Raw genomic sequence first — 26705 nt, forward strand, 5'->3', positions numbered from 1 at the left:
TGTGAAGAATAGTGATGTAAAGTCAGAAAAATCAGAAATAGGAGAAAACTTATGGGAAACAGTAATGAATACGTATAAGCATACAGTATATAAATTTAGCTTGAAGTGCATTGTTTTGCACGTGAGGCAGGGTGGGGAACCCCCTCTGTACCCCAGTCTTTTTTGTACATGAGGTGGGGTGATAAGACCCTCCCATAGCCCGGTCGGTTTTGTTTATGCTTTAATCATACTTAATTACTGGCAGATTATATATGTAAATTGTATTTTTTTTGCTAAATTATATTTTTTTACTAAATTGTATTCTTTTATATCTAATTACTATTCAAATTATTAAATTGTATTCATTTTTAATTAAACTGCCATTAACCCAAGGGACCTAGTTGTCAAAATTCTAATTTCATTTGTAACACAGGTGTGGTCTCAGGAGCGCTGGAGAGAGGGAAGAATCCCTTCCCTCAGGCTGAAGCTGCCGCTGCAGGGCTCTGCACGGGCTGTGTAAGGATATTTTCCTAGGGGCGCGGTGCTGCCACAGCCCGAGGCTCGGAGGGCAGGCTCCGCAGGGCCGCTTTCCGTGGGTGCGGCATCCCGTCCGTGCTGGGGCACAGCGCTGGACTCTGCCGAGCTCAGGCAATAGGTGGCACTGATGGTCGCTTGCGCTGTCCCCGAGAAAACGTCACTGCGGAAGGGAAAGAGGCGGGGGAGAAGCCGGGATCGTGTCCTCACTCGCAGAGCGGCCGGGCAAGGACGAGCAGACAGACATGTGGCGGGAGATCCTTCCGAACGCACGGTGAGACCTCCTCGGCAAGGGGAGGAGGCGCTCCGGACTGGGCTCGGGGGGATGGCAGAAAGCCCCGGGAGGGTCCCCGGGTCATCGGAGAGAGCGGGAGCAGGCAGCTGAGCTCTCCTGAGCATGAGTGCGGAGGAGGTGTTGAAGGGCTACGCCTTGTTTTGTGTCGCTCAGAGAGCTGCTTGTGGGACTGCTTTGTGAGCAGCGCAGGGCTTGTGCCGCTGCCGTGATACCTGCTTTCACAGCTGTGCTCACCGACCTCCAGGATGTAAGTGCAGGGGAATATTCCTACCTGTTGCATAAGCTATTTGTTCTTAGGAGCCCCGTTCTTCCATGCCTGGAAGTGATTTAAGGAAATGAAATCACGCGTAGGCTGTCTCAGCAAGTGTTACCAAATTGCCTTGGAGGCTACTGGGATATCCCATACAGGCTCTGTTATAAACAGGTTCTGCACTTCAGACAGCAGAGGGAAACAATTCTAGGTGATAGCAAACACCCAGTGGACTTGGTTTTTCATGGATTAGCAAATCTTTTTCTTTTTTCTGGCATTTGTCTTGGCTTGTTTTCTCAAACTACTATGATTGTTGTACCCAAGAGCTCCCTACTGTAGCTGTGTTCCACAAGGCAGAGTAACAAGGCTTGCTTCTGTTGCCAGGTTTCAGATTGTGCTTTTGTACCAGAAAAAGGTTTAAAGGGAACCGAGGAGGATACTATCTTTTTCTAGCAAGCAGGGGAGAACTGGGGGCTTGGTATCCAGTCAGGAGTAGCTAGAAGTGTCAAAGGTACAGCAGCTCATTAAACTCTGAGCAGGGAAGGGTCCCACAAGCTTCTGCTGGTGCCAGCCCGGCAGCACAACCAGCACCACGTGGCTGGCAGCAGAGTAATCCTGGAGTTCAGAATTGCTCTGCTGAGGCTGTGCACCTATTGCAACACAGCAGTCACAGTAAACGATTTTTTTGGCTGAAGTTACAGCCAAATAAAGATTTTTTTTTTTTTTTTTTTTTTTTTTCTGAAGCTGTTCACATGGTGAAGCACTGCAAGGACACCTATACAGTTGTTTACTGCCTTTTATCTAAATTGTGCTGAAGGAGGGAATATTATGGAAACAAATTATCTAGCACAAAACACTGTCTCTTTGTACCGAGGCAGTGCTTTGTGAGCCCCTCTCTGCCCATCCTATCCAAAGAGTAGGAAAAATAATGGCAGATGTTGCCAGGCGGCTAAACAGCTTGTGATCACATCCCTGGACAATGAGTGGTGCTGGCAGGGTACATTCTTTGCACCATCCGCAAGGGTTGGAATGGAACAACACTAGCAGACTGTAAGGATCTTTCTGTTTTTTCCCCTTTTGTAGGGAGAGCATCTTGTCCCAGATCAGGTGAGTGGAAGAGCTGTTCTGTGCTGCGGTCTCCTCTTTTGGTTAGTGCCCTGACTGGGGCATAGCATCATCCCTTCTGTACTCTGGATGACAACAGCAACAAAATCTCCTCTCGCAGGCCCCTTGCAATCCCCTGCAGGAGCCCCAGGCACCTCCTACTAATTCCTACGGGAAGCTAAAGAGCTTGAAACACAAGTCAGAAGCATGGGAAGGTACACTACATTTAGGGCTGCATGTCTGTCAACTCCAGTTCTGGTAACTTAGTTCCTACACCTCAAGTCTGGGACCTTGCTGTTTAGAACAGAAGCAGGGGCATGAGCAGACACTCCTTGCTTGACAGCTCTGGGGGATAGCCAGGATTGCCCTAAGAGATGACTGAATCTGTAGGGGAGCTATGTACAAAGTACTGGCAAGAGGAGCATGTCCAGCACATCCAGCATGTCTGGCTCTCTTCATCAGCTGAAGACTTTTGTCTCTCCTCCTGCTACTCATCCCACTCTGCCCATGCAGCTTTTATTCCTGGACAAGTCCAGCTGCTCCTGTCGCATTCACTGTAGTACCTGCCTCAAAGTAGATTGACCCTTATCCCATATTTTGAACTTTGTCCCCCTGGGCATCCTGGTTCACAAGGAAAGGGACAAGGAAGACTTGTGATCAGCAAGTCCTGATCAGCAAGGACTTGATACCCGTAAGAAGACTTGGTAGATAGAACCCTACCCCAAATCTTACCTGTGATCTTCAAAACTAAAAGAAATGCCCAGTCCCTGGTGACTGCCTGCGATTTGTAGGCATTTGTCCCTGCTTAGTCCCAATGGATGTGCAAACAAATCTCAGCATAAGTCCCTTTGACACTGCTCTTGTTGAACATAGGCGATTTTGTGCCTCCCCAGGTCTTTTGAATATTCTCAGAAGAATGCAGCCCTGGTCTCTGCGGCTGCCCTGGGGCTTGGAGGGATGCTGCTTTACTGGCTCAGATCTGGACGCAAGATCAAGACTATAGACATGGGTGATGGCTGGTGGGGCGCGGGTGAAAGGCCCCTCAAAGGGAAGGAAGATGCAAGCATCCGTCCCTTCAGGATTGAAACATCTGACAAAGAAATCGAGGTACCGCTGGCTGGGGGGTAAGGAGGGGCAGAAAGCTGTAAGGGGGAGGCAGTCCAAAGACTTTCTGAGACAACAGCCCCTAGTGCAAGCTGGGGCTTTTCCTGCAGAAAGGCCGTGCTTTGAGCAGCAGACTTTGAGAGTGGGTCTGTGGATGCTGAAGCAGGGCAGGAGGGCATTGGGACATCAGTGGCACCAGTAGGGCAGGACTGAGGGGCTTCCATGGAGGAAAGGGCTGTAAGGCTGAAGAGGGATGGCATCTTGACTGAGTCGTAGTTTCTCCCTCCCTGAATGCCTCCCTGAATTGTCTGACAAAGTAACAACCAGCAGCTCAAGGTGAGATTCATATTGTCCCATCCAGCAGTGCTGCCAAGCTCCCAGCACAAAAACCCTGAAGTGAGTTAGCAGCAAGCCAGGAGTAGGAGCCAGTACTCTTGGGTGCCCACGGGGAACCTGTAACCTATAGATGATTGTATTCGCCATAGAAACAATTCAGGCGGTCATGTAGGTGTGGCACTTCTTCAGGAGGGCTTGTGGTGTCCCAGAGAGCAATACAAAAGGCAGCAGAGCCAGGAGAGCCTGTCTGTGTCTGCCAGGGAACATGCCAGCAGCTGGCCAGCCTGGCAAGAAGGGCTCCCTTCCACAGGATCTGCACCGGCGCCTGGATCAGTTCCGCTTCACGCCGCATGTGGAAGGAGCTGCCTTCCACTATGGCTTCAACTCCAGCTACCTGCGGAAGGTGGTGGCCTACTGGAGGAATCAGTTTGACTGGCGCAAGCAAGTGGAAGAGCTGAACAAATACCCCCACTTCCACACCACCATTGAAGGTGAGGGGGCTTCTGTGGCTTGAACGGGTCTCAATCAGAAATGCGCAGCGAGAAGGGGGAGATGTAAGGAGTGACAATATTTGAGATAACCTATGCGTAACAGCTTAGTGAAATATAACTAGTTGGAGGCTCTATTATTAATAACCTTACAGGGACTAAGACCATTACACAGTGGCAATAAGATTAGGTCTGCTTCAGGACAGGCTTCATCTGGCTCTGAACCCATGCTAACTAATGATGAGGTGCTCTTCAGCGATTGCCTTGAAGCCACCTTTGAAAACTGCGAAATTTAGCCAGACTGAGGCTGGAATATCCAGCCAACAATATCCCCAACACCCAGTAGTTTAGCCAGGTGAGCTTAGCCAGACTTTGCATAAATGATCTCTACATTAGGTTAGCCAGACTTTACATAAGTGATCTCTAGGTTAGACTTCTATCATGGTTCTATCTAACATTTTCACGTTTCTCTTTTAGCTACTGGTTTCTCTTTTAAACACTGTATTTTTTTTGCATATATCTTACCCACATTATGCTATTCATTCAAGTGCAGTTTTACTTATGTACTCTGAGACCAGTTTCTCAGGAGATGGATGCTAATCTCCAGTGACCCAAATATCTGGCTGGGGTCAATATCTCTGTCTGTATGTAAAAGATGAGACAACAGATAACAATGCCAGGAATCTCCTTTCAGCCTTCTCACAGTGGGCTGGTTGTGGAAATTCTGCTCCAGATGCTAACTGCAGTTTTGCTGCCCTCCTTCTACAGAATGAAGAACAGAAACTGTGATGGTCCCAGAGCTTTAATTTTTCTTTCTTGGATGTGTGGCAGGGATTGATATCCATTTCATCCATGTGAAGCCATCCTACGTTCCTCATGGCCGAGCTGTTCAACCTCTGCTGATGGTCCATGGCTGGCCCGGCTCCTTCTATGAGTTCTACAAGATCATCCCTCTGCTCACAGAGCCAGCCAAGCACAGCCTGAATGAGGGTGATGTGGTGTTTGAGGTCATCTGCCCCTCTATCCCAGGATATGGCTTCTCAGAGGCCCCTCACCAGAAAGGTAGGCAATGAAAAGGCTCTGTTGGAATTGCAGTTTTTGGAGTAAAACCTCAGCCATCCCTGGCAGCCCTGGGCACTGCAGTTTGTGAGTGCAGATGCCTGGCTCTTCACTAAGGCCCATATGGCTGAGGTTCTGTGGAGATTTGCAACACGGTGGTAATTGGAAGTCACGTCTGAATTCACTTTCCACTGAATTTCTTTCATCTTGTGTTCACTTTCTTTCCAAGGAGTGAGGCAGAGCAGCACTGGACACTCTCCCTTCCCACAGCTCCACACACACGTGCCTCAGTCAGGTCATAATCTTTGGCCAGGGAAGGAACACCAGGACAAACAGGTTTCCTGTGTTTCACTTTACCTACAGAGTTTGACTCCATAGCAACTGCTCGGATATTTCATAAGCTGATGAACAGATTGGGCTTCAAGGAATACTACCTACAGGGAGGAGACTGGGGATCTCGTATTACCACAAACATGGCCCAGATGCTGCCACAGTAAGTAGCAAGGGAAATCAGTGCAGAAAAGCTGCCTCCAATTCCTACCCTACTTTCTAGTCCTACCTCCTGTTTGCCCAGCTTCTTATCCCCTTCTGCTTTGTTTTTTTCAGGGACAACCCCATCCTGCATATTCAATTGCATTCATATGCTTTGTATTGAATTTTTTATTTTTTAATCATGATGAACCTGAAGGGCTTTGTGTGTTTGATTCAGTCTAGTGTTTATCTCACAACTGCAGTCAGACTTGTTTTCTAGAAAACGTGGAGACAGAAAATTGCTTGATTTAACCCTCTGTTCCTCAACTTACTTTTAGATCTGTGAAAGGGCTTCATCTGAATCTTGTTTTCATCGCCAGACAAAGTCTGGGAAAGTTGATTCGTACAGTGCTTGGGGCTTACGTACCATGGCTTGTAGGCTTGAGTAAGGAAGATGCTCGACGTTTCTACCCTTTCATGCAGAAGAATGTATATGACGTCCTGCAAGAGTCTGGATACTTACACATCCAAGCCACCAAACCAGACACTGCAGGTAATGTACCTTCTCTGTATCCTTGTGAACATGGTAAGCACTTGTGGTACATTAAAACAAAGTCCAGCCAAATATGAGAAGCAAGGAGTTCTGGTGAGCTCTGGTGACTGAGCACAAGATCCATGTGGGCAATGAGTTCACGGAGAGGAGAACGGTGTAAAATCAAGTTAAAAGGAATCACTCAAAAACAGATGGAGATTTAAAGTATAACTTTTCAAGGTCTTTTAAATAGCATGCCAGTTGTATTGGGAGTGAACCCCTTTCCAAAGAGTCTCTCCAAAGTAAAACACAGGGTCCTGAAATTGAAACTTCAAGAAGTAAGTGGGGCTGAAAACAAGAAAAATATCAAGTGAGGAGGTGCAATGTGAAAGTTACAGAAAGGTAGACAAAGCTCAAACACCTGAAAAGGCAGATTGCTGATGTCCTGGTGCCAGTGGATAAGGACTATGAGGACAGATATGGCCATTTCATAATGCTTAAAGGAACTCTTTGCATCAGTCCCCAGTAGAGAGGATTCTGGGATGTTGCTTTATTGAAGTAATCCCTCATCAGGAAAGACAGCAGAGCTGTCTCAGGCTGGTGTCAGATTTGGAGACCAGAGAAGAAACAGCCCCCCATCCCAGCAATTCCCCAAAGGAGAAGAAGAAGAAGCTCAAACTGGAATGTCAGTGAATGCCTAGACTGTTGCTTGAAGTGACCACAAACCCAAAGAAATAAAAGGAGACAAACAATATACCAGGTGGGAGGGAGTTATGGTGGTTGTGGTGTTTCTGGTTGCTTGGGTGTTTTTAATGGCCAAAAAGTGAAGGTATCCACAGAAAAAAATGAAGATTAGTATGTCTAGTCTCTGATCAGGAATTGGACAGAATTGTTTAAACAAAGAGAATTGATTTACACAGGATAATATCACAGGGAAATCATGCTTCAAGAATCAGAGCTCTGGCAGAATAAGCTGTAGATCCACAAATGTAACTTATATAATTTCCAAAAATATTTTGTTGAGACTCCTCCCCTAACGTTCTTAAGAAATTGAACTGCCTTAAAAAAAGGATTAAAAATAGTTCACATGAGAATCCAAGCACAGGAGTAAATCAGCAAGTTCCAGGGGAGGGAGAGAATCACAAAAATCTGTGCTGACACCTATACCCTTCAAGAAGATCCTAACTTCTCTAAAATTAAAGTTAATAATTAGATGTAAAACTGACAGCTATCCAAGCCTTGGTTTATAAGTGACTGGTTGATAAAACCAGCCAATAAAAACTGATATCAACAAAGTTCAAAGCAGTTTAAGTGGTGGAAGAAAATCACAGTGGGTTCAAGTTTGGCTGCTGCTATATGAAAATCAATGAGTCAAGGGTAGTGCTCTCAAGAATCATCTGGATCAAAGATTAAGACAGTTTTTCAAACTCTAAAATAAAATTAAAAGCAAAAACACAGAATCCGTGATATTAATGATATTCTGAATCTTGCATTCCTGTTAGCCCTGTTTCATAAATATATTTTAGAATCAGAAGAATACATCCCATCCTAAGCAGGACAGTGCTCCCAAATATTTTATCTGAAATTTCTTTTCAGAGTGTAATCTTTTTACATCTGAATTTTCTCCTTCTGCCACACATCACCAGGAAGTCAATGGGACTTCCTTAGCTCTCAGCTTCTTTTGTATAGGAATTATCTGAATCTGTAGTGCCCTCAGTTACAGCTGGAATTCCTTTGCAGGGAATTTGTCACAAAGTACTATAAGGGATAGATAAATACAGACTCTTTACTAAATTCTCTAGAAAACTCTGAACACTTAATGAAAGTCCAGTTTAACTTGCACTGAAGTACTGCAATGCCAGGCAACTACAACAGCTCTTCTCTGCTCCTCCACAATTAGGTTGTGGACTGAATGACTCTCCAGTGGGGCTTGCTGCATATATCTTGGAGAAATTCTCAACCTGGACAGACAAATCATTTCTGTATAAAGATGATGGAGGTTTGGAAAGGTAAGAAAACAGATGTTATCCCATGAGAAATCTCATTAAAAGAATGACTGGTGGGAACTAATACAAAGATACAGGTAAAATACTGGCCCATCAAAGCTGAAATTTAAGAATGAAAGGCTGATATGACAAGCAGTAATTTAAACTTAAAGCAGACTGCCTGCACACTACTGCTTCAGCACCTGGTGTTTTTTCTCTGGACACATAGGTACCAGTAAATTTACTGCTTGAAAACAGGTGGAGATAAAGAGGGACAGCAATTCTTCAGGGCATGAGCTTGGTACAGAGCACTGAGCAACAGTTTCCGGTTAAATTTCTTCCTCTCTCAACAGCAAATACTCTCTTGATGAGCTTTTGACCAATGTGATGATTTATTGGGTGACATCCTCCATCGTGTCCTCAATGCGATACTACAAGGAAAACTTTTCCAAGGACCCTGATCTAGGTGCTCATAACAGGTAATTATGCAGCAAGTTGCAAGGCAGATTTGCAAATGAGGTTGAAACGTTTGCCTGTATCAACAGTCAGATCATTTACAACAGCAAATATAATTAGTTCTAAGAAAAATAAAAGTCCAGATTCTTACTTGCTTCAGATAAATATAGTTAAGGGTTACTTTTCTTTTGAACCTGTAATGCACACAAGATGGCTTGCAGTCAAGACAATGCAAGACTTATCAAAGCACCAAGCACAGACCGATGTTCAAAATACAAGTCTATAGACTTATTCACCAAACTAATGTGACTTATAGCTCAGTTCAGTAAAAAAAAAAAAAAAAACCCAGAAGATCATGGGGACAGCTAAGAGAGAAGTTTAAACTGAATTAGGAAGGCTATTGCTTTCTGGAGGATAAGCTAAGAACTACAAGAGTTAAGCACAAACCTGGGTCAGCAATTTAATAAGAGAGGAGTACTTGAAACCCAGCACCTCATGACAGCTGGTACATTAAGATTCTAAGAGAGGCTGACCACAAAACGTTGCTGAGAAGACTTCTCCAAGTGATCATCTAAACAAATGGGGGAATCTTTTTCTTTATGGACTGAACCATTAGTCTGAAGATTACTCCTCAGAGAGTAATTTGTTATGTATTTGGTACCAAATTCTAAAGCAAACAGGAGCTGGCTCATTTCTTGAAGAGGTGTGCTATCTTGTCATGTGGTACAACACTTCAGCTTTTAAAAGTTGAGGTCAAAGAGGGGAAACATTTCAAGACCAACATGTATGCAAAGTTGGCTCTACTTTACACCTCTACAGGTATAATGTTAAACTCTATATAGAAATGAAGCTCTTCTGCAGAGTGCAGACCAAGAGGTGCACTACACAAAGTGGGGAAACTTCTCTAGCTGAATGTGTTACCAGAGACAGAGGTTTTTATAGACTGCCCCAGCACTTGGTTCATCAATGCAATTAACTTATGTCTTCTAGGGTTGGAGTATATGTTCCCACAGGGATTGCAGCTTTCCCTCAGGAGATTGTACATATACCACGGGTCTGGGCAAAGGATGTCTACAAGAACATCATCACTTACTCTTACATGCCACGTGGAGGGCATTTTGCTGCCTTTGAGGAACCAAGGCTCCTGGCACAAGACATCATGCAGTTTGTCCGAAAAGTGGAACAGCTGTGAGCCTCCAGTTGAAATTCATATATAGAATGGAAGCAAGTTGCTCTACCAATGGCAGATCCTTTAGACTGGATTTGTTTAATCCCTCAAAATAATCACAAATAGAAACCAGCATTTTATTTTGATAATAATTACAATACTGATTTTTCTAAATCCAATTCTACATTTACATTAAAAAAAAAAAAATAATAAGCATCTTGTGTTCTTTTGTTCCCAGCACCATATCATTGCTGCATTCATACTTCAAGTATAACAGAACATGTAAACAGTTTATTGCAGTAACATTGCACTTATCTGAGGAAGAGACATGAAAGGAACTGGTCAAGGCTTTTGTTTAAAAGCTTCTTGAAACACTTGGGCACCTGCATTCTTAAATATGTGTTACAAGCAGCCTTGGTGGAAGCAAAAGGGTTTTGATCTCCTGAGCATAAACACTCCTGCATTCGAGTTATATTTTCTTCAAGAGACCTGAGATTTCATATTCAAGTGGGCAGCTGCACATAAGGCAGCTTTCTTCACTCTAAGTTTTTCCCTGGAACAAGCTTAAGAGGCAGCTACTGAACATTGTAAACATATTAATGGATACTACAGCAGAAAGAGCACTCTAGTGTTCAAGCTCAAAAATATCAAATTAAGTTCCTACTACTTCTATCGTCATTCCATTCCAAAGGTCAAAAAATGCACCGAGTGTGAGGGTTACTTCAACCTTTATCCTCTTCAGCAAAGGATTTTCACCATCCCACTGTGCATTTTTGACTAGTAACAGCAAGTAGTCTCATGACCAGTAGGCTCACATTTCTCTTCAAATGGGATGGAGTTATTTGAAGCTACTGAAAGCTCATTATGGCACATATACTTGTCCAACTGACTGAGGACAACTCCAGCACATATTTAGTTCTAACACAGTGCTCCCAGAGCTTCTCTCCCTGTCCTGTAGCAGACACTAGCCCAGAAAAACAGGCTTAAGTTCTGTTTCTAAGTGATACAATCTGACTAAGAACAGGAACTTGGAAAGTAAAGATAGTGCTAAACTTGATCGCATTCCCCCAACTTCTACACATTTCAGAAACATTTAAGTCTAAGTTTCTTCCTCAAGTGGGAATAATCTTTCATTATTGGGTCAGCACTCAACTTTCTCTGAAGAGGCTTAGCATAGAAACTGCTTATAATCTACTTATAATATACTTTTAATATATATAATTATACTTTTAATATAACTGCTTATAATACACTTTTAATCTTATATCTAACCAATTGCCAGGGCTGTTAGGCAAAGATCAGTAAAAAATAAAAATTAATTGCTTATTGCTACCCTGCCTCCACTGTACCCGTCTCTTTCAATCTCCAGGACAGCACTAACTACAAGATTTTTCAGTTGATAGAAAATTTTTGGAAGTTTTGGAATGTTAAAGAACAGAAAGTGAGTTATGGGGAAGTGTAATTTTATCAAGTAGATGGGCAAGCACTTGGGTACTCAGGAAGGGCCCACACCACAACTGCTGAGGCCAGGTTGCCAGGGGGGCCCCTGAAAGCAGCTCCACCCAGCTCCATGACAGCCCTGGCAGGCTCCAGCCCTTTGCTGAGGAGCTGCCTTCATCCTCCCATATTCATTACTAGCTGGAAATAAATACCTCTTCTGCAACAATATTACTTCTGTGTCCTGCTTCAGTTATGCCCTTTGGTTTTCTTGCTATTTTATTGTTATTTTGCGGGAAGCAACTTTACCTAAGATAGCCTAGGGGTAACACAGCAAAGGCAGGGTCAGAAAATAGTCATATTAAAACTCAGGAGGAGATTGTATGCATCCAGCATTTACCAGTTCAGCAAGCACACAGCAAGGGAGTTTTATTCCCAACACAAATTCATTCCATGCCACAGATCAGGTCCCTAAAGAATCACTGGACCTGTGTGCAACTGTGCTTTAAAATGGATTTGCCTTCAACAACAACTAAGGAAATAAGGACAATAGATGAGCACAGCAAGCTACAGGAAGGCAGCAAACACCATGAAGAAAAATACATTCAGACAGACATGGTTCAAAAAGACATGGTTACATTTGCTAAAATTAACACCTAAAAAAACCCAGTAATGAATATTCCAACAAAATTTCTACATAAACAACTCATTCACTAAAGCCTTTGAGGGTCACTGGTGCTTGGAACCAGATATAGTCCTCCCAAGCAGATGCTGTGTGCTGTGGAGGTGAGGCACTAACACGGAGGTCTCCATCACAGGACACCTTAACAGTCAGCTTCCTCCCTCGGGTCGGCACTCGGTAGTTGAGCTTGGGCCGGAACCACTCAACACCACAGTCACGGTGTCCCTGGACCAGGACAAGAGTGCCTGTGATAGGGAGAGCCTTAAGTTCACTGAAGACATCAGCAACAAACAGTCGGTGGAAGAGCTGGCGAACACAGGGCGCAGTCTGGAGGCTCTCTTCAGCTGCCCCCTCGCAGAACCCCTCCAAGTTCAGCTCATAAAGCTCCTTGGGGTTCATAACATTGCCTCCAAGTAGGAAAAGAACTCGAGGAACCAGCGTCAGACTAAATATGATTTCCAGGTGTTGGAACAATCCCTCCAGCTCCATCAGCAGCTGCTGGCACTTTCTGCTTGCCAGGCCCAGGGAGAGTGGTTTGTCAGTTCCATCTTCGTCCTGGAAAACAAAAACTCAGATTAGTACATTTCATTATGAACATGTATTTGTTATAATATACTCTGCAGAAAGCATGGCCCATCCCGGAGAGTCAAGGAACAAGAGGAGTTCATTTTGAGAGCTACAGGTACCCACATCATAAAGATGCACATTTCTCTCCACATCAGGAGATGCAAGAGGAGTGCAAAAGTAAAATCCATAGCTACCCAGTTTGAATCTTAATCACACTACTGATGAATTGCAACAGGAATTAGAAGGCCGTCTTTCAAAGATCAGCCATCACGCTGAAATCACACCATAGTATTTTTTTTTTTTTGCTTAGAGGTTTTCGTTTAACAAACGAAGCAGTGACACGCTTTGAGCAGAAAGTCGGAAACAATCAAGTAAGAGCAATTTGCCGACACCTTCGCCCTGAACTGCATGCTGTCTTTGCCTTGTTTTTAAAAGAATAGGTAACACTTCGGGATGCAGCCACAACGAGCGCTTTACTTTAAAAGCGGCGACACGTTGCAGTGCGAGTCATCGAACGAGAACACGAGCTCGCAAGCAAAACTCAAACGCCACAGCCCCTCTAATCCCCCGGCTCAGGGGCCGCCTCCGAGCACGGGGATGACCCCGCGGCCGCCGCCACTCACCTGGGCCGCCCGCCGGCAGAAGTAGGAGAGCTGCTCGTAGGGGAGCGGGAGCTGGTTCCGCTGGTGCAGGACGTGCTTCAGGAGCTCGCAGGCGAAGCGGTAGCCGCTGCCCCGGCACACAGCTCCCGAGAACGCCACGGCCACCGCGGGGCTGCCCAGCACCGACCTGTCTTCCTGTGGCTTCATCCTGCCGCCGCCAAGATCCAGAGCTGCCAGAGCCTGTGAAAAGGAACCAGAAATGCGCACCCCCAACGGCCGCCGCGGGTTTAAATGCCGCTGCCGCGGAGCCTCACGGGAGTGGCGCACGGGCCGCGCCGCGCGCCCTCCGGCGGTGGAAGAAACGCTGCGATTGGTGGGCGTGCCGGAGGCGGGGTCTCAGTGTAGCCCCGCCCCTCCGCTCCGTCTCCCGATCCCGGCCCGGGGCCGCCCGGCTGAGGCCGTGCCGGGAGGTGCGGCTGCTTCGTGCAGGGCTATCCGCGGAGTGCCGCAGGAAGCGGCTCCGCTGTCCTCCGCCTCGCTGCCGGCAGCCCTGGCGGCTCCGGTGTCCTGCCGCGGGGAGGCGGAGGAGGCGGGGAGCGTGCAGGGAGTGCTGTGTTTGGAAACATTGCGCCCGCCGCCCCATTGGGTGTCGCCTCCAGCACACGGCGGGTGGAGGGCGGGACGGCAGGAGAAGCCGCTCCGAGGCTGCTTTACGGAAACCGCGGCCACCTGTCTGTTGTACACAAACAGTGATCCCCCGTCGCCCTCCCCAGGCCATGCCGAGGGGAAAGAGAAGGCGCCGTGGCCGTGGAACTGGAGACTAGGAATACATTTAGTGAGGGCATGCGGCTCATAGCTAGAGGATCTTTGGCTGATCCGGCCGCCCCCCAGGCTGGATGGTAAATGTCTCCTTTGGGATCGCTCTCTCTCTCGGGCTGCTGCCTCTGCGTAGTCATGTGATACCTCCAATGCCAAACAGCTTCGAAAGTGTCCCAGTTTCCCGAAGCCAGTCTGACCGATCATTCTATATCAATAACCAGGGAACACGGGGCTGTGAACTGCAAAGGAGCAACCCACGGGCGTCCGCAGATCCCGGCGAGCGGAGACCGGGGAGCGGCGGCATCCCGCGCGTTGTCGGCCGCGGCCGACAGGCGGCGCCCTCTCCATTGGACTCCAACTCCCATCAGCCTCCGCGGATGGAACCCATACGGGAGCCAGCGGGTCGCGCCGCGGGGCACGCCGGGAGGTGTAGTTTCGAGCGGAAGGCGCGCGGTGCCTTCTCGGCGTTGTAGGCGGGCGGGACTCGCTTTCCCGGGGCGCCGCGCGGCGGTCGGTGACGCCGGAGCCGGGCCGGCGGGGCCGGGCAGGGGAGCGGAGCGGGCTCTGCGGCGGGGCCGCGGTGTCCGCCATGGACTCGCGGGTGTCGGAGTTGTTCGGGGGCTGCTGCCGGCCGGCGGGCGGCGGGGCAGGCGCAGCGCTGCGCGGGCGCGGGGGTGCCGCGCCTAGCGGCGGCGGTGGCTCGAAGACGAAGAAGAAGAACGGGCGGAGCCGCGGAGGGAAGGCCAACAACCCCCCGTACCTGCCGCCCGAGGTGAGCTGCGGCGGCCGCCGCGTCCTGTCAGCCTGGGAGGGAGCGGGACCAGGCCCGGGGGCACGGGGCGCCGCCGCTGAGGGGCGGGAGGGGCCGGAGGGTCGGTGCCCTCCCCAGGGCGGGTCGGTACCACGGCCGGACCCCGCAGGTTGGGTGGCGGGTCTGGCTGGAGGTGCTGGCATGGGGCGTGCCGGGATCGGGCTGACAGCAGCCGTAGGAGCCCCGGGAGCCGTGTGCCCGCCTGCCCCGGGCTCTCCTCCGGGCCGTGCTCGCGCCCCTGGTGCCAGCGAGTTCCTTGCGGGGTTCACCGGACCCTGTCCGTGAGTAACATCACGCTGCCTGGCGTCTCTCTGTGGGCACTTTGCCGCCTGCCATCGAAGTATCTTCGAAAATAAAGCTTCGCTCGCCTCGTAGTTCCAAACATCCCGTTTGCATCTTTCTCTGCCCGAGAGACGATCTGGTGGGTCTGAGCCTCTTTCCAGATGCCAAACGCGTTCTGGTGGCTCCCTTCCCAGCTAATTTGACAGCTGGTTCCTTCCATGGGGCTGCAGATGGTATGGACAGAGGGTGAGGCACTTGTCTCCTGCAGCAGGAAGAAGTGGCATTGGTAGTACGTGGGTGTGTGCTCAGCTGGGGCAGTTGTCATCGCTCTCATAGAACTGTCACTGTGGGCAGAATCACGTTGGCTCGGCCCCAGTCAGTGAGCTTTCTGTAAAATATATAATAGCCTGTGCTGGGAGGGAGCAATTCCTCCACAAGGGACTCTTGGGAAGATGGGTAAACAGCGCTTTGCTACTGTTAGATCTTCTCCACGGGCAGGACTGTGCCCTGCAGCCGTAGTTTAGTTCTTGCTCCTCTCAGCTGGAGGCTGGACAGTCCCCTGTGGTTTCAGCACAGCTTCCTGTTTCTGGCTACCCTGTGCAGTGTGTGCCCCAGCAAGTCCAGGCTTGTTGCTTTAATAGTCTCAGGTGCCTTGGAGAAGACCCACTCTTATTTAGACCACAGTGCAGTAGGTGAATGGGTTTTTCTTAGAACTGGAAAGCTGGTAGATGGCAAGAGAGGAAAACATGCTATGAGTACCTTTTTCTCACGGCATAGCTCTGCTGCCAGAGAGCTGAGCTGACAATTGAGAACTTCTATTGGCCTTTTGCCACTGTAAGCACCGCTGTGGTTAAGAGCTGAGCTGGAAGGCAAGGAGAGGGCTGTTGCCTCTCCTGACATGCAAATAGGTATCCAGAGGAGAAGGAAGTGCTTACTGTTGCCAGCCCCATTTAATCTGACAGAGTATGTGGCTTCCTGCAGGCTCCGGCCCTTTCTTAGTGGTCCTTATACTTAATCAATGGGAAAAAGTACTTAAATATTGTATATCTAATTGTAAAATAAAATATTCTCTTTGGAAAGCTGGAGCCTGTTTTGGTTGAAGTGAGCTTGATGAGTACCCAGGCCTTTCTGTTACAACCTCATCTGGCTTTTGCCTTTCCTGAGAAAGTACTTCTGAGCATATATTGTGTACAGACAGTCCCAATCAGGTCTGGCTTTCCAGAACTCTCTGGCCAGTGACTAGCTGTCAAAGGAGTCATTACCTTGCTTCTTTATGCCTGTAGTCATTCCTTGCAGAGAGAAGATACATAAAGATGTAGAAAGGAGTCAATGAAAAACTAATTGAGTAAGGGAGAATATCAATGAGCAGTAGAGGAAGCAGAAACTTTTGTTCTCCAGCCTGTGTTTCTGGGAACATTGGATGGATGGAAGCTGCTGGATAGGGTGGGAATGGGATGCTGTGGGTGGCATTTTGTGGGTCATGGATGGGTGAGGGGGGAGGCTTTAAATCATATGCTGGCCTGTGCCTTTTTGAAACTGGAACTCTCTCGCTTTCTGTGTGACTGTTAGGCTGGCCCTACTCTTTACTGTCCAGAAAAAAAAATCCCCCTCCCTCCCCTAGACAGTATAATTCTTGTGCCCCACTCTAGTTTTGTCCTCTGGTGTTCATGATGTGGGATGCCAACAGCACAAACAAACCATAAAGGAAGGAAGTTCCATTGAGTATAGGAAAGAATGGCAGAAGGCTGGGACCTAACACACTCACTTTCTGCCACTTTCCCTCTCTTTGAAATCCTCAGCACCAGCTTCAGAATATATGGGCAGCTGGTGCCTGTAGAAGTCCCTTTGGGCACAGCATCTAACTCTTCTGTCTTGTTTCATTCTCTGACCAGGCAGAAGATGGGAACATCGAGTACAAGGTGAGTCTTTTGAGGTTGCAGAAGTTGGTCTTCCTCCCAGAGGGTTATTTTGCAGTGAGTAACGTAACCAAAGACTGTATGGGTAACGTGGCCAAAGAAAAGACAGAAAAGTGGACACTGCACTAAGGAACTATCATTCATCTTCTGTGTCTCTGTGCCAAGCTTTACCCAGTATGTTGAGCTGGAAAAGTTTAATCTCAGTAGTCATTTTTAGGAATCTCTTCTAGTATATGATGCCTACTGTATTTTTCTTGAGAGAAAGATTCAGATATCCCTGAAAATGATTTACCACTTTCTTGTGCCTGCTCTGTCATTTGCACTTACTGGCTCCTGGATCACAGATTGGTCCCAGAGTGCTGTCTTTAACCATGCAGCAGGCAGGGTACAGATCCTTTTGTCACGAGGTGGGAAAGTTCTTCTATCATATGTTTGTACCTTTGTGAAACCCCTTCTCACCTGTCCCATGGCTTCTGTTCAGACAGTAATACAGGCTGTGCTTTCTAGCAGTGGGTCAGAGTTGGGAGCATTTCTTCATGGAATTGGGCCATGGGATTGTCTCTGCCTCCAGGCTGTGACTAGAACTACCCCTCTGTTAAACAGCTAAAGCTGGTGAATCCCTCGCAATATCGCTTTGAACACCTGGTGACACAGATGAAGTGGCGACTACAGGAGGGCCGAGGTGAGGCTGTCTATCAGATCGGCGTGGAGGACAATGGGCTGCTGGTGGGCCTCTCGGAGGAGGAGATGCGAGCCTCGCTCAAGACGCTGCGCCGGATGGCAGAGAAGTATGTGCTCCCTTCCATCCGCGGGGCCCACGAGCATGAACAGCCTCTGGTAGAGAGGCTCTCTCCCTGGAGTCTCCTGAGCAGCTGGTGGCTCAATCCTACAAAGCTCCTGTATGACTGACGTTCCTTTAGTCCTGAGGCTCTGGAAACATGAGGAAAGTTATAGGGCTTTTGACTGGAAGCTGGAGGCTCCTTCCGTGCTATCTGCAGCCTTCACCCCATTCACTCTGTCAGCTGTTTTCATAGAGGTGCAAGAGCTGCCAAGTACAAGTGTGTCTCACTCCTTCCTTTTGTCATTGTGGCAGGGTTGGGGCTGACATTACAGTTCTGCGGGAGAGGGAGGTCGATTACGACAGCGATGTTCCAAGGAAGATAACGGAGGTGCTTGTCCGAAAGGTGCCTGACAACCAGCAGGTAGGGACCTGTGGTTTGGCTGTCTTCTCCTGCTAGAGACCTAGAGGCTTCATACAAGCAGCTTCTGTCCAAGATGTTATTGAGGCAGATGTCAGCATGGGAGATTGCCTGGATCAGAGGTGAAAAGTTATTTTGCTTCCATGGCAGTGGCTCTGATTCAGACCCATGTGCAAACAAGGAAGGATTTAGAGGTCTGCTGCAGCAAATGGCCTTTTTTGTGATATCAAAGCCTGATATGTCACATCTCAACTCCAGAGAGCATATCACAACTGCTGGGCAGTGGTTTGCTGGGGGCAGGAGCAGAATCTGAACAAGATTAAACTGCACAGTGTCCCAGCTAGGGAAGCTCACTGAGCTGCATCTCCAGTGCCCAGTAGTCCTCGTGTGCTCAGCACAACAGTGGTTAAGTTTAATGATTTCTTTGTTCTTTTTCCTGTAGTTCTTAGACCTTCGAGTAGCTGTCCTAGGGAATGTGGACTCAGGGAAGTCAACACTGCTGGGTGTCCTAACACAAGGAGAGCTCGACAATGGGCGGGGCAGAGCACGCCTCAACCTCTTCCGGCATCTCCATGAAATCCAGTCAGGAAGAACATCAAGCATCAGCTTTGAGATCCTCGGCTTCAACAGCAAAGGAGAGGTGAGAGAGTGAGTTGCTAAACTCAGAAAACTGGAGGAGAATAGGATTACCCCTCTGTTAGAACTGTGAGTGGGACAGGAGGGAAGAGAGGTGGCACAGTTCTGTGTCCCTAAAGCTGAACTTGAGTGTTGGCTGTCCATTTGCAATAGACACTGTTTCTTGCACCCATGGTGGATGATCTCTACTTAGTAATTCTGACATCAAAGTGGATAGATAAGAGCTGGGTTTTCTTTACTTGCCTGCTGAGCCTGCCTCTCTCACCAACTCCTTATCCCTTAGGTGGTAAATTACAGTGACTCCCGGACAGCAGAAGAGATCTGTGAGAGTTCTTCCAAAATGATCACTTTCATTGACCTGGCTGGTCACCACAAGTATCTGAAAACAACCATCTTCGGCCTCACCAGCTACTGCCCAGACTTTGCCATGCTGGTGGTTAGTGCTAACACTGGCATTGGTGAGTGTTTCCCTGCCTGCATGGATTGACTGCAACATGTGAAGAGGAATGGAGAGTGGGGGGAATGGATCCTTGTCAGCTGTGAATGGTTTTCAGAAAAGTTTATTAATTTGTAAGCTTCTACTGATGTCTTGTAAGCCAGTGCCTATGAGTGCCTGGGAGGGGAGTAGATCTGAGATCCTCTTACCAGCTGTAGACCACATTAAACCATACCCTGGACAAAGAGGCTTTATTTGGGTTTTGGGGCTGTGTTTCTCAGAGAAGAAAACAACTTTGACATGTTAGGGGTGCTGAATCCCAAAGTCTTGTAAAAAGGCATCTGGAGTTCTCCCACATCTATCTCTGACATTTTTGTGACTGTTCTCTGGCAAACTTCAGCAAAAGAGTGAAAACTACTGCATCTTAATGAAGCAGACAGATCAGTCACAAAATTTCTTGGTGTTTTTTATTTTTCTGGACTGATGTTTGGTTTGGTTTAAAATAATAATTGTGCTTCTTCAATGCATGATGAACTAAGCAATTACAGTGAAATCTCTAGACTGCCTGTGGGATAGCCAGGACACACAAGCTATCAGCATAAACAAGCTACAGTGGTGAACTGCTGCTGTACCTACACTTTCACTTGTCTCCCATAGCGGGCACAACACGAGAGCACTTGGGCTTGGCCATGGCCCTCAAGGTCCCCTTCTTCATTGTCATCAGCAAAGTTGACTTGTGTTCAAAAGCCACTGTGGAACGAACAGTGAAGCAGCTCGAGCGGATCCTGAAACAGCCAGGCTGCAACAAGCTCCCCCTGCTTGTGAATTCAGATGACGATGCTGTTACAGCAGCACAACAGTTTGCACAATCTCCCAAGTAAGGGACCATTCCTTTCTTCTGTTGGGAGCAGGCAATTCAGACTGGGCTGCCATGCAGAGCTGGGGAAGGGTGAACACAGGGGAGGTGATTACATCTTGAACATCTTTGCTCCTTGTCAAGTCTCCTACCTTTGCATTCTCCAAGAAGGCATTTTCCCCTCCCAAACTTCTTTCTGGGCTCTCGGGGCAAAGGTTGCATTAGAGTTACTTCTTCATGAGAAAAATGTGTGTTGACAAGGGATTGGTGCCTTGACCAAACATTGAGGCAGGGGTTACTGTGGAGTTGTACCTAGCCTTCCTGCTTTAGCCACTTACTGGACTGGTGTTGTGTAGTATCCATCTTACTGTGGGTCAGAATCCCAAAAACCTTCTGGAGCTGCACTGTGGCCTTCTGCTTATTTCTGTCTATTTGTGTCTGACAGCATCACCCCAATCTTCACACTGTCCAGTGTTTCTGGGGAGAACCTGGATCTCTTGAAAGTCTTCCTCAACATCCTCCCTCCACTAACCAACAGTAAAGAGCAGGAAGAATTAATGCAGCAACTTACAGAATTTCAGGTGGGTACGGGTAGTTTGTTTCCAATTCTGATACTGGACTTGTTGCTGTGCCATGGGAGAGACTTTTGGGGAATATGGACACCACAGGTAGAGATGTGGTGAACTCCTGGACTGTTGAGAGACATTAAAAAGGACTTGGTCCTTGAGAAAAGCCTGATAGGCTGGATGTCTGTCTCAGGGATAAGATCATTTCTCTGGCTGCTATTTAAAAGACAGAGGTTTGTTCCTCTAATGGGAATGTAGTGGGAGCTGGTGAAGCTCTGAAATGGCATCTGATGACCAGCAGACAGATCACCTCCTTCCACACAAGGGGCGGGCTCTTTGTCCTCATTCTGGAGCGCTATTTCATAGCTGTCTGTCTGAGCATCTCATTCTTGTTGCCTTGCTGCAGGTCGATGAAATTTATACAGTGCCAGAGGTGGGGACTGTTGTGGGAGGAACTCTGTCAAGGTAAGTGAGCCTAGGCAGATACGTGTGGATGTGAATGGTTGCTGGAGTTCCCTCTAGGTTAGAGTCACGTGCTGCAGAAGTGGAAGCTGTGTGAGGCTCTGTCTTGACTTCTGCCAGATGACTATGGCGAGTGAGAGTAGAACCCTACAGGGTGCTGAGAAATGACATGAGCAGACCATTGATCAGGTAGTGGCAAGCAGACAGTCTGCTCTAAAGTTGCTGGATTAGGAATGTGATCCTGAAGCATGCTGAAAGAAGACATGCTGTGATCTAGAGTTGGCAGAGGTTAGGCGTGATCCCAAGGAGTTGCCTTCTTCCTTCCTCAAGCAGGGGGAGGAAATGGAAAAGGCAGATCCTCAGATTCCAGCAGGGGCTAACTGCAAACTACCCCATGAAAAGGCAGACGTCCCTCTGGTCAGGAGAGAAAAGAGCAGTTTGGCCACCAGCACATCCACACTGAAGGAGTGTCATCCGAGGTCTCTCCACCAGAAACAAAGTGGTGTGGCAGAGCACTTGGGGGTGCAATGGCCCCTGTATGTACCTGGGATTCTTAAGAGTGATAGTGTGGCTTTGACTCCTGCTGTAAGAAATCCCAGTTCTCAGTAGCTTTGTGTCCCTGTTAGTTGGTCCAGGGTAAGAGTCCAAAGATTTGGCTCTGGGGAATTTGTTCAGGTTAATCTTGGAGGGTGAAATGTCTTTGTCTCCTGATTAACTGTGTCCTGGTCTTCTAACCTGGGCAGTGGGATCTGCCGAGAAGGGGAGAACTTGGTGGTTGGTCCCACTGATGATGGGAAGTTCCTCCGGCTGAAAGTGTGCAGTATCCAACGGAACCGCTCTGCCTGCCGTGTGCTGCGGGCTGGGCAGGCAGCCACCCTGGCCCTTGGGCCCTTCGACCGCTCCCTGCTGCGCAAGGTTAGTCCTGCTGTTGCCAGGTTGCTCACTGGTTCAGTGAGCAGGGCCGGAGGCTTCTGTGGACGGCCCCCATTGGCAAGGTGGGAATGGAGTAGAAATGTTTGCAGGAAACTTGCTGGAAGGGGAGAAAATGGCCAGGTTACAAAGTACAATGTGTACAAGGCTAAGAATGAGATGCAAACCCAAGTCACAGAGTGGAGGTGTATTTGTGTTTTTGGGGACTGTTCAGAAGCACGAGGACTGGGCCTAACTGGTCTGAGCCTTGGCTTGTTCTGCAGGGCATGGTCATGGTGAGCCCAGAAATGAACCCAACCATCTGCTCAGTGTTTGAAGCCGAGATCGTGCTGTTATTCCATGCCACAACTTTCCGGAAAGGGTTCCAGGTGACGGTGCATGTGGGGAATGTGCGACAGACAGCTGTCGTAGAGAAGATCCATGGAAAGGTAGGCCATGGGAAGAGAGAGGAGGAAGATGGATCTCCCCGTGGGGTTTGTTGGGATTCCACCACACCCTCTAGTAAAGCTGGGAGCTGCTGTTATTTTGAATAGCTGTGTCCCTTCCTAGGAGCAGACTCTATCCCTTTATCCTGCCCATTTTGTTGCTTTTCCTCCAAACATGTTTGAGAGGTGAACTCTCCATTCTTCAGGAAGCTTGTGTCTTCCTGTCTCTTCTTAGGTATACAGTAATGAGAAGGGCTTATGCCATGCAGTCTGAAGAAGGCTGCTTGTTTGCCTCATCGTCTTACCATCCACATGTACCTCTTCCTGCACACATCAGCTTGGGAGATGGGTCTAAGCTCTCCCATTTGTCTTTCCAGGACAAGCTGCGGACAGGAGAGAAGGCAGTTGTCTGTTTCAGGTTCATCAAGCATCCTGAATACTTGAAGATTGGAGCCAAACTACTTTTCCGTGAAGGAGTCACCAAAGGCATTGGGCATGTCACTGACCTCCAAGCCATCACCACCAAAGAAAACAGCCTGGAGGAGTCCCTGGGGCCTGGACAGCTGAGCTTCTGACTACCAGCAGGTCAGAGAAATCTCTACTCACCAGCACCTGGGGAGAAGGCTGGAAGCTCCTGTGGCTTTCTGAGCAATGCCTGGAGCTGCTGCTGTCCCGTTCTAGTGTGGATGTCCCTCCTCTGCACTGTGAGATGGAGCATGGGAGAGTTTCTTGCATTCACTGCCGTATGTGGGACAAGTTAAGCATGTTCTCCACATCGCCTGCAGCTTTCATTACCCTGCCCTCCTTCGGAATAGATCAGAGGTACCTGCAGACCTGGGCAAGCAAGTTTTGGCTTTGTTTACTGTTTGAAAATTGCTGGTTGGGAGGCGCAGTGCCCTTGAAGACAAGCAGTGAAGGGATGTTTTTCCATCTCTGACACAAGGTCTGGTCCCATTTCTGCTCTCTGAATACTGGGTTGATAACAGTATTCTCTCAAGTCATCCTTCAGTACATCCTTCTGGGCAGGGGATGGAAGAGGCCATGCTACCCACAGCAAGGGCTTGGCTGAACCTCTCAGAATGCATTCAGGACACTTTTTAACCGTTTGAATCTTGGTTGGCTTTAATCTGCTGTGTGTCCATTTGTGCATTGGTTTTGCGTTAACTCCAATCTGAGTGTCTTACTGTTGGACAGATGTCCTGTTCCCCACTCACATGTACACATTTCTTCAGCATCCCTCTTTCTGACTCCTGGGAAGCTGTGGCTGCTCTGAGTGGCACAACCTCCTGACATAACATCATGAAGACAGAGTTTGTACTTGCATGTGTTCCTTGCAGCAGCTGGACAGGAGGCCATTCTGTGGAGCAGAGCAGGGCCCAGGCCTGTGCTGGTGTGAGCAGGTTGTTTCTATGGATGTTCACCTGAAGGTGCCCTCTGCACACTGGTAGCAGTGGTTTGCAATGGGCTCCCTAGTGCGGCTGTTCCCAGCCCACCTTGTTCCTCACACGCTTGCCTTAATGCGTGAGGAGGACAGGCTGCGTTACCTACACAAAACCAGGTAATTTCTGTTTTGACAGTGGAATGGTTTTTATTTCTCTTAGAGCAAGAATTCCTTTCTTTCCATTGCCACTGATGTTTGTTGTCAGAAGAAAGCTGATGTTGCCAGCAAGGACTCTGTATGTAGAGTGGAGCACAGGTCTCCCACTCTGTCATGCAGCTCTGCTGTGTAGCCTGCAGGCTGCAGCAGGGTCTGTAAAGCTGTACATAGGCTTCTGGTTTTATTGTTGACTGTTAGACCAAATGTGTCTGCTGTGAGCAAAAGGCCTTCAGCAAGCCCTGCTGGTTGGTGTGGTGGCCTGCTAGCCCTGACTGAAGAGAAGGGCAAGGGCCTGTGATATAACTTGGACACCCCAGCGGCCCTTCTGCCATCCTGAGAGCAGGTTCTGCTGTTGGGCCACTGGCACAGGCACTGCTGTGGGGCTGTGCAGGGCCGTGGGTCTCTGCACTGGGCAAGGCCATTGAGGGGTGGGAGGGTGGGGTCTGCACCCTGCCAAGAGCATGCTGAGGTGAGGGAAGCCTGTCAAGTGGTGGCATAAATGAACGGAAGGCAGCTTAATAGTTGCAGGAGTGACCTGTCCCTCAAAGGGAGCACTGATCCAGCTGAAAACTGCTGCATCCCCAGCAGAGAAAAAGGAGATGCTGGCTCAGGGTCACTACTCAAGCAGGATCCCTTTTTATTCCCATTCTGGCAGTTGGCTGGGTATTCCAAAGGCATGGTCTTTTCACCAATGCCTGCAAGGACAGGCCCCAGCTGCCAGCAGGCTCTTGTCTTTGGTGCTAGTGGGTCACAAAGAAAGCTGCCTGGGGATGGGGGACTCCAGCTCTTTGCAGCAGCACTGGTGTTTTCTGCCCCAAAGGGGGGTGCTGTGACCTTTCTGAAACAGCTGATGGCTGGTCTCACCTCATCCTTGCCATCTGTGGCATGACTGTTCTTGGTGCCATGCTCTTCATAATTGCTGTTTTGTTGTCTTGAATTTTTCTAATGCTGGGGATTGTCCCAGTTCTCCAAGCATCTATATAAATGTACAGAATAAAGATGTTTTATTCAGCTTGCTGGCTGAGTTGTACAATGAGCGAGGGTGGAGCTGGGCTCTTACCCTGCTGCCCTTGGAGCTGGGTCACAGTTGGAGCCGGCTACCCTTCGCCCAGTCCTAAGCTTCCTGCGTTCTGCCCTATAAATACCACGCCGTGGTGTGGAAAGAATGTACGCGCTGCTGTTTACAATCTTGTGCTCCCGGCTTATCTGAGTAAGCCTGCGTGTGCAGCCTGAGGTGACAGGCAGCCACGTCACCCTGAGCACAGCACTTTGGGCTGTTGTGGGCGGAACAGGCTGTGGCTAGAGCCTCCTCACAGTCATAAATTGCCCCAGAGCCTAATTAAAGAGATGCTTTCTAGGGCACACATCTAACCGGTGATTTGTTTTCAAAATAGCTGTGACCTTATCAAGAGGTTTGTGACTGCCTTGTCTCCATGAGAACAGGTTGTTCCCTTGGGACAAGTAGAGGCAGAAGGGTCTCCCTGTGGAGATGACTTGTGACCAAAAGGATTTGCCTCTTCAGAACTTGTTTTTGTGTCAGATAGTGGCATCTGCAGAGTCCAGTCCTGCCAGACACTTAGGAAATTATATGTGCCACTGTCACAGGAGCTGAGGCAATCCTGCCAGACTGGTTGCTGTTTCTCTTCACGTGAGGACTTTGGGAAACTTGTCACTTTGCAGTGTTTGGACTGTCATTAGTGGGAGTGACTCCATAATCCCTTCCTCTACTGATTACCAGAGCTGCATACACCAGGATGAGCTTCTTGTTCTTGAAATCTCATGGCTGTTGTCAAGTATTAGACTCCACTGACAGTAATGGAGCAGCATCCCAGCACAGGCTGTCTGCTGGAAGGAGAGCAGCTCAACAGCTGCATTTAGGATGATGCAGTTGAGAAAATAGCACATAGATACAGAGCTGCAGCTTACATCATCATCTACTGCCTCAAAGGCTCTGTCCCCCCCTACCCAAGGAAGGGAAGCCTGCAGCTGATGAAACTCCCTGCAACCCATTTCCTAACCCCACCCAGTGCTGCCTTGACGTGGCACATTCTTTCCCTCCGCCTTAAGAGCCACGTTCAAATTATTGGCCGGAGAGCTTCTGGCAGGCTCCAGGCAGCTCAAAGTGTAGCAGAGCTGAGCCCTGCCAGGCAGCTGAGGGCAAGCACTTCTCTTGCCCTGGAGTCAGTCTCACCCTCTCTCAGTGCCTGCTTGTCCCCTCCATGATACTCTGCTTTGTTGGCTGTTGTAATCTGTGGAGCCCTGGAGCAGCCACTTTACTGTGACCTGTGGCCCAAAGAACTGAAGAAGTCATTTGGTAGAGCACAGCCAGAACAGGTACCTGTCAGCAAGTTATATCCAGTATCACTCAGAGTCTGGGAAGGAGGAAAAATGTGGTTATGCACTCTACACCGGACAAAAGCTTTCACAGTGGGCTTTGACTCTTGGCATGTTTTCTATCCCTTCCAGTGAGGGCTCTAGCAGTAGACTGTTTATGTGTCAATAGCAATTATTATGAATTAATGCAAAGTTTTCAAAAAGCCCACCAAAAGGTATGCCCATGCAGCTACTGCTTCCACAAATCTTATATTACAGAAGCAGTCTTTCTTTTGTGCTCCTGAGTTGCTGATAAGCATCATGAATGGACTGCTACACAGAGGGAATTGCCAAACCATGTAACATAAATCCTGGGGTGTGGGAAAGAGGAATAAAAATCAGTGTCTT

At 48.4% G+C, this 26705-nt stretch overlaps 3 protein-coding genes across 5 annotated transcripts; 2 read left to right on the forward strand and 1 right to left on the reverse strand.

Annotated features, from left to right (window-relative positions):
• Positions 1–655: 655 nt before the first annotated feature.
• On the forward strand, positions 656–9962 carry LOC131577752 (epoxide hydrolase 1-like). Of its 2 annotated transcripts, XM_058835812.1 has the most exons (10): positions 656–787; positions 2142–2165; positions 3056–3269; positions 3913–4093; positions 4922–5152; positions 5513–5642; positions 5959–6173; positions 8053–8161; positions 8491–8616; positions 9584–9962. In XM_058835812.1, the coding sequence occupies exons 1-10, from the start codon at positions 759–761 to the stop codon at positions 9783–9785; spliced, it is 1461 nt and encodes a 486-aa protein (XP_058691795.1). In that variant the 5' UTR covers positions 656–758; the 3' UTR covers positions 9786–9962. The 2 variants fall into 2 exon arrangements, with proteins under 2 accessions (XP_058691795.1, XP_058691796.1); XM_058835813.1 differs by lacking the exon at positions 2142–2165 and having other exon boundaries at positions 663–787.
• Positions 9963–10149: 187 nt separating this feature from the next.
• Positions 10150–13269, reverse strand: MAD2L1BP (MAD2L1 binding protein). Its single transcript, XM_058835814.1, has 2 exons — positions 13071–13269; positions 10150–12435 (listed from the first exon to the last, which is right to left on the reverse strand). Exons 1-2 carry the CDS (start codon positions 13254–13256, stop codon positions 11905–11907), a joined length of 717 nt encoding a protein of 238 aa, XP_058691797.1. The 5' UTR covers positions 13257–13269; the 3' UTR covers positions 10150–11904.
• A 1023-nt stretch (positions 13270–14292) lies between these two features.
• On the forward strand, positions 14293–24993 carry GTPBP2 (GTP binding protein 2). Of its 2 annotated transcripts, XM_058835810.1 has the most exons (13): positions 14293–14640; positions 16854–16880; positions 17481–17665; positions 17971–18079; positions 18519–18716; positions 18996–19170; positions 19806–20025; positions 20450–20585; positions 20977–21035; positions 21776–21947; positions 22226–22390; positions 22765–22972; positions 23069–24993. In XM_058835810.1, exons 1-12 carry the CDS (start codon positions 14458–14460, stop codon positions 22960–22962), a joined length of 1827 nt encoding a protein of 608 aa, XP_058691793.1. In that variant the 5' UTR covers positions 14293–14457; the 3' UTR covers positions 22963–22972; positions 23069–24993. The 2 variants fall into 2 exon arrangements, with proteins under 2 accessions (XP_058691793.1, XP_058691792.1); XM_058835809.1 differs by having other exon boundaries at positions 22765–24993.
• The last annotated feature ends 1712 nt before the right edge of the window (positions 24994–26705 follow it).

Source organism: Poecile atricapillus, chromosome 3 (assembly GCF_030490865.1).
Source record: "Poecile atricapillus isolate bPoeAtr1 chromosome 3, bPoeAtr1.hap1, whole genome shotgun sequence".
NCBI classification, from domain to species: domain Eukaryota; kingdom Metazoa; phylum Chordata; class Aves; order Passeriformes; family Paridae; genus Poecile; species Poecile atricapillus.

Excerpts from the sequence above, each read along its gene's own strand:
- LOC131577752 (XM_058835812.1), top strand. The coding sequence starts at position 759 with ATGTGGCGGGAGATCCTTCCGAACGCACG. Across the intron at positions 4,094-4,921 it reads CTTCCACACCACCATTGAAG|GGATTGATATCCATTTCATC; the intron begins GTGAGGGGGCTT and ends GATGTGTGGCAG. Across the intron at positions 5,643-5,958 it reads ATGGCCCAGATGCTGCCACA|ATCTGTGAAAGGGCTTCATC; the intron begins GTAAGTAGCAAG and ends ACTTACTTTTAG.
- MAD2L1BP (XM_058835814.1), bottom strand. The coding sequence starts at position 13,256 with ATGAAGCCACAGGAAGACAGGTCGGTGCTGGGCAGCCCCGCGGTGGCC. Across the intron at positions 12,436-13,070 it reads TCTGCCGGCGGGCGGCCCAG|GACGAAGATGGAACTGACAA; the intron begins GTGAGTGGCGGC and ends TTTGTTTTCCAG.
- GTPBP2 (XM_058835809.1), top strand. The coding sequence starts at position 14,458 with ATGGACTCGCGGGTGTCGGAGTTGTTCGGGGGCTGCTGCCGGCCGGCG. Across the intron at positions 14,641-16,853 it reads CCCCGTACCTGCCGCCCGAG|GCAGAAGATGGGAACATCGA; the intron begins GTGAGCTGCGGC and ends TTCTCTGACCAG. Across the intron at positions 20,586-20,976 it reads AGCAACTTACAGAATTTCAG|GTCGATGAAATTTATACAGT; the intron begins GTGGGTACGGGT and ends GCCTTGCTGCAG.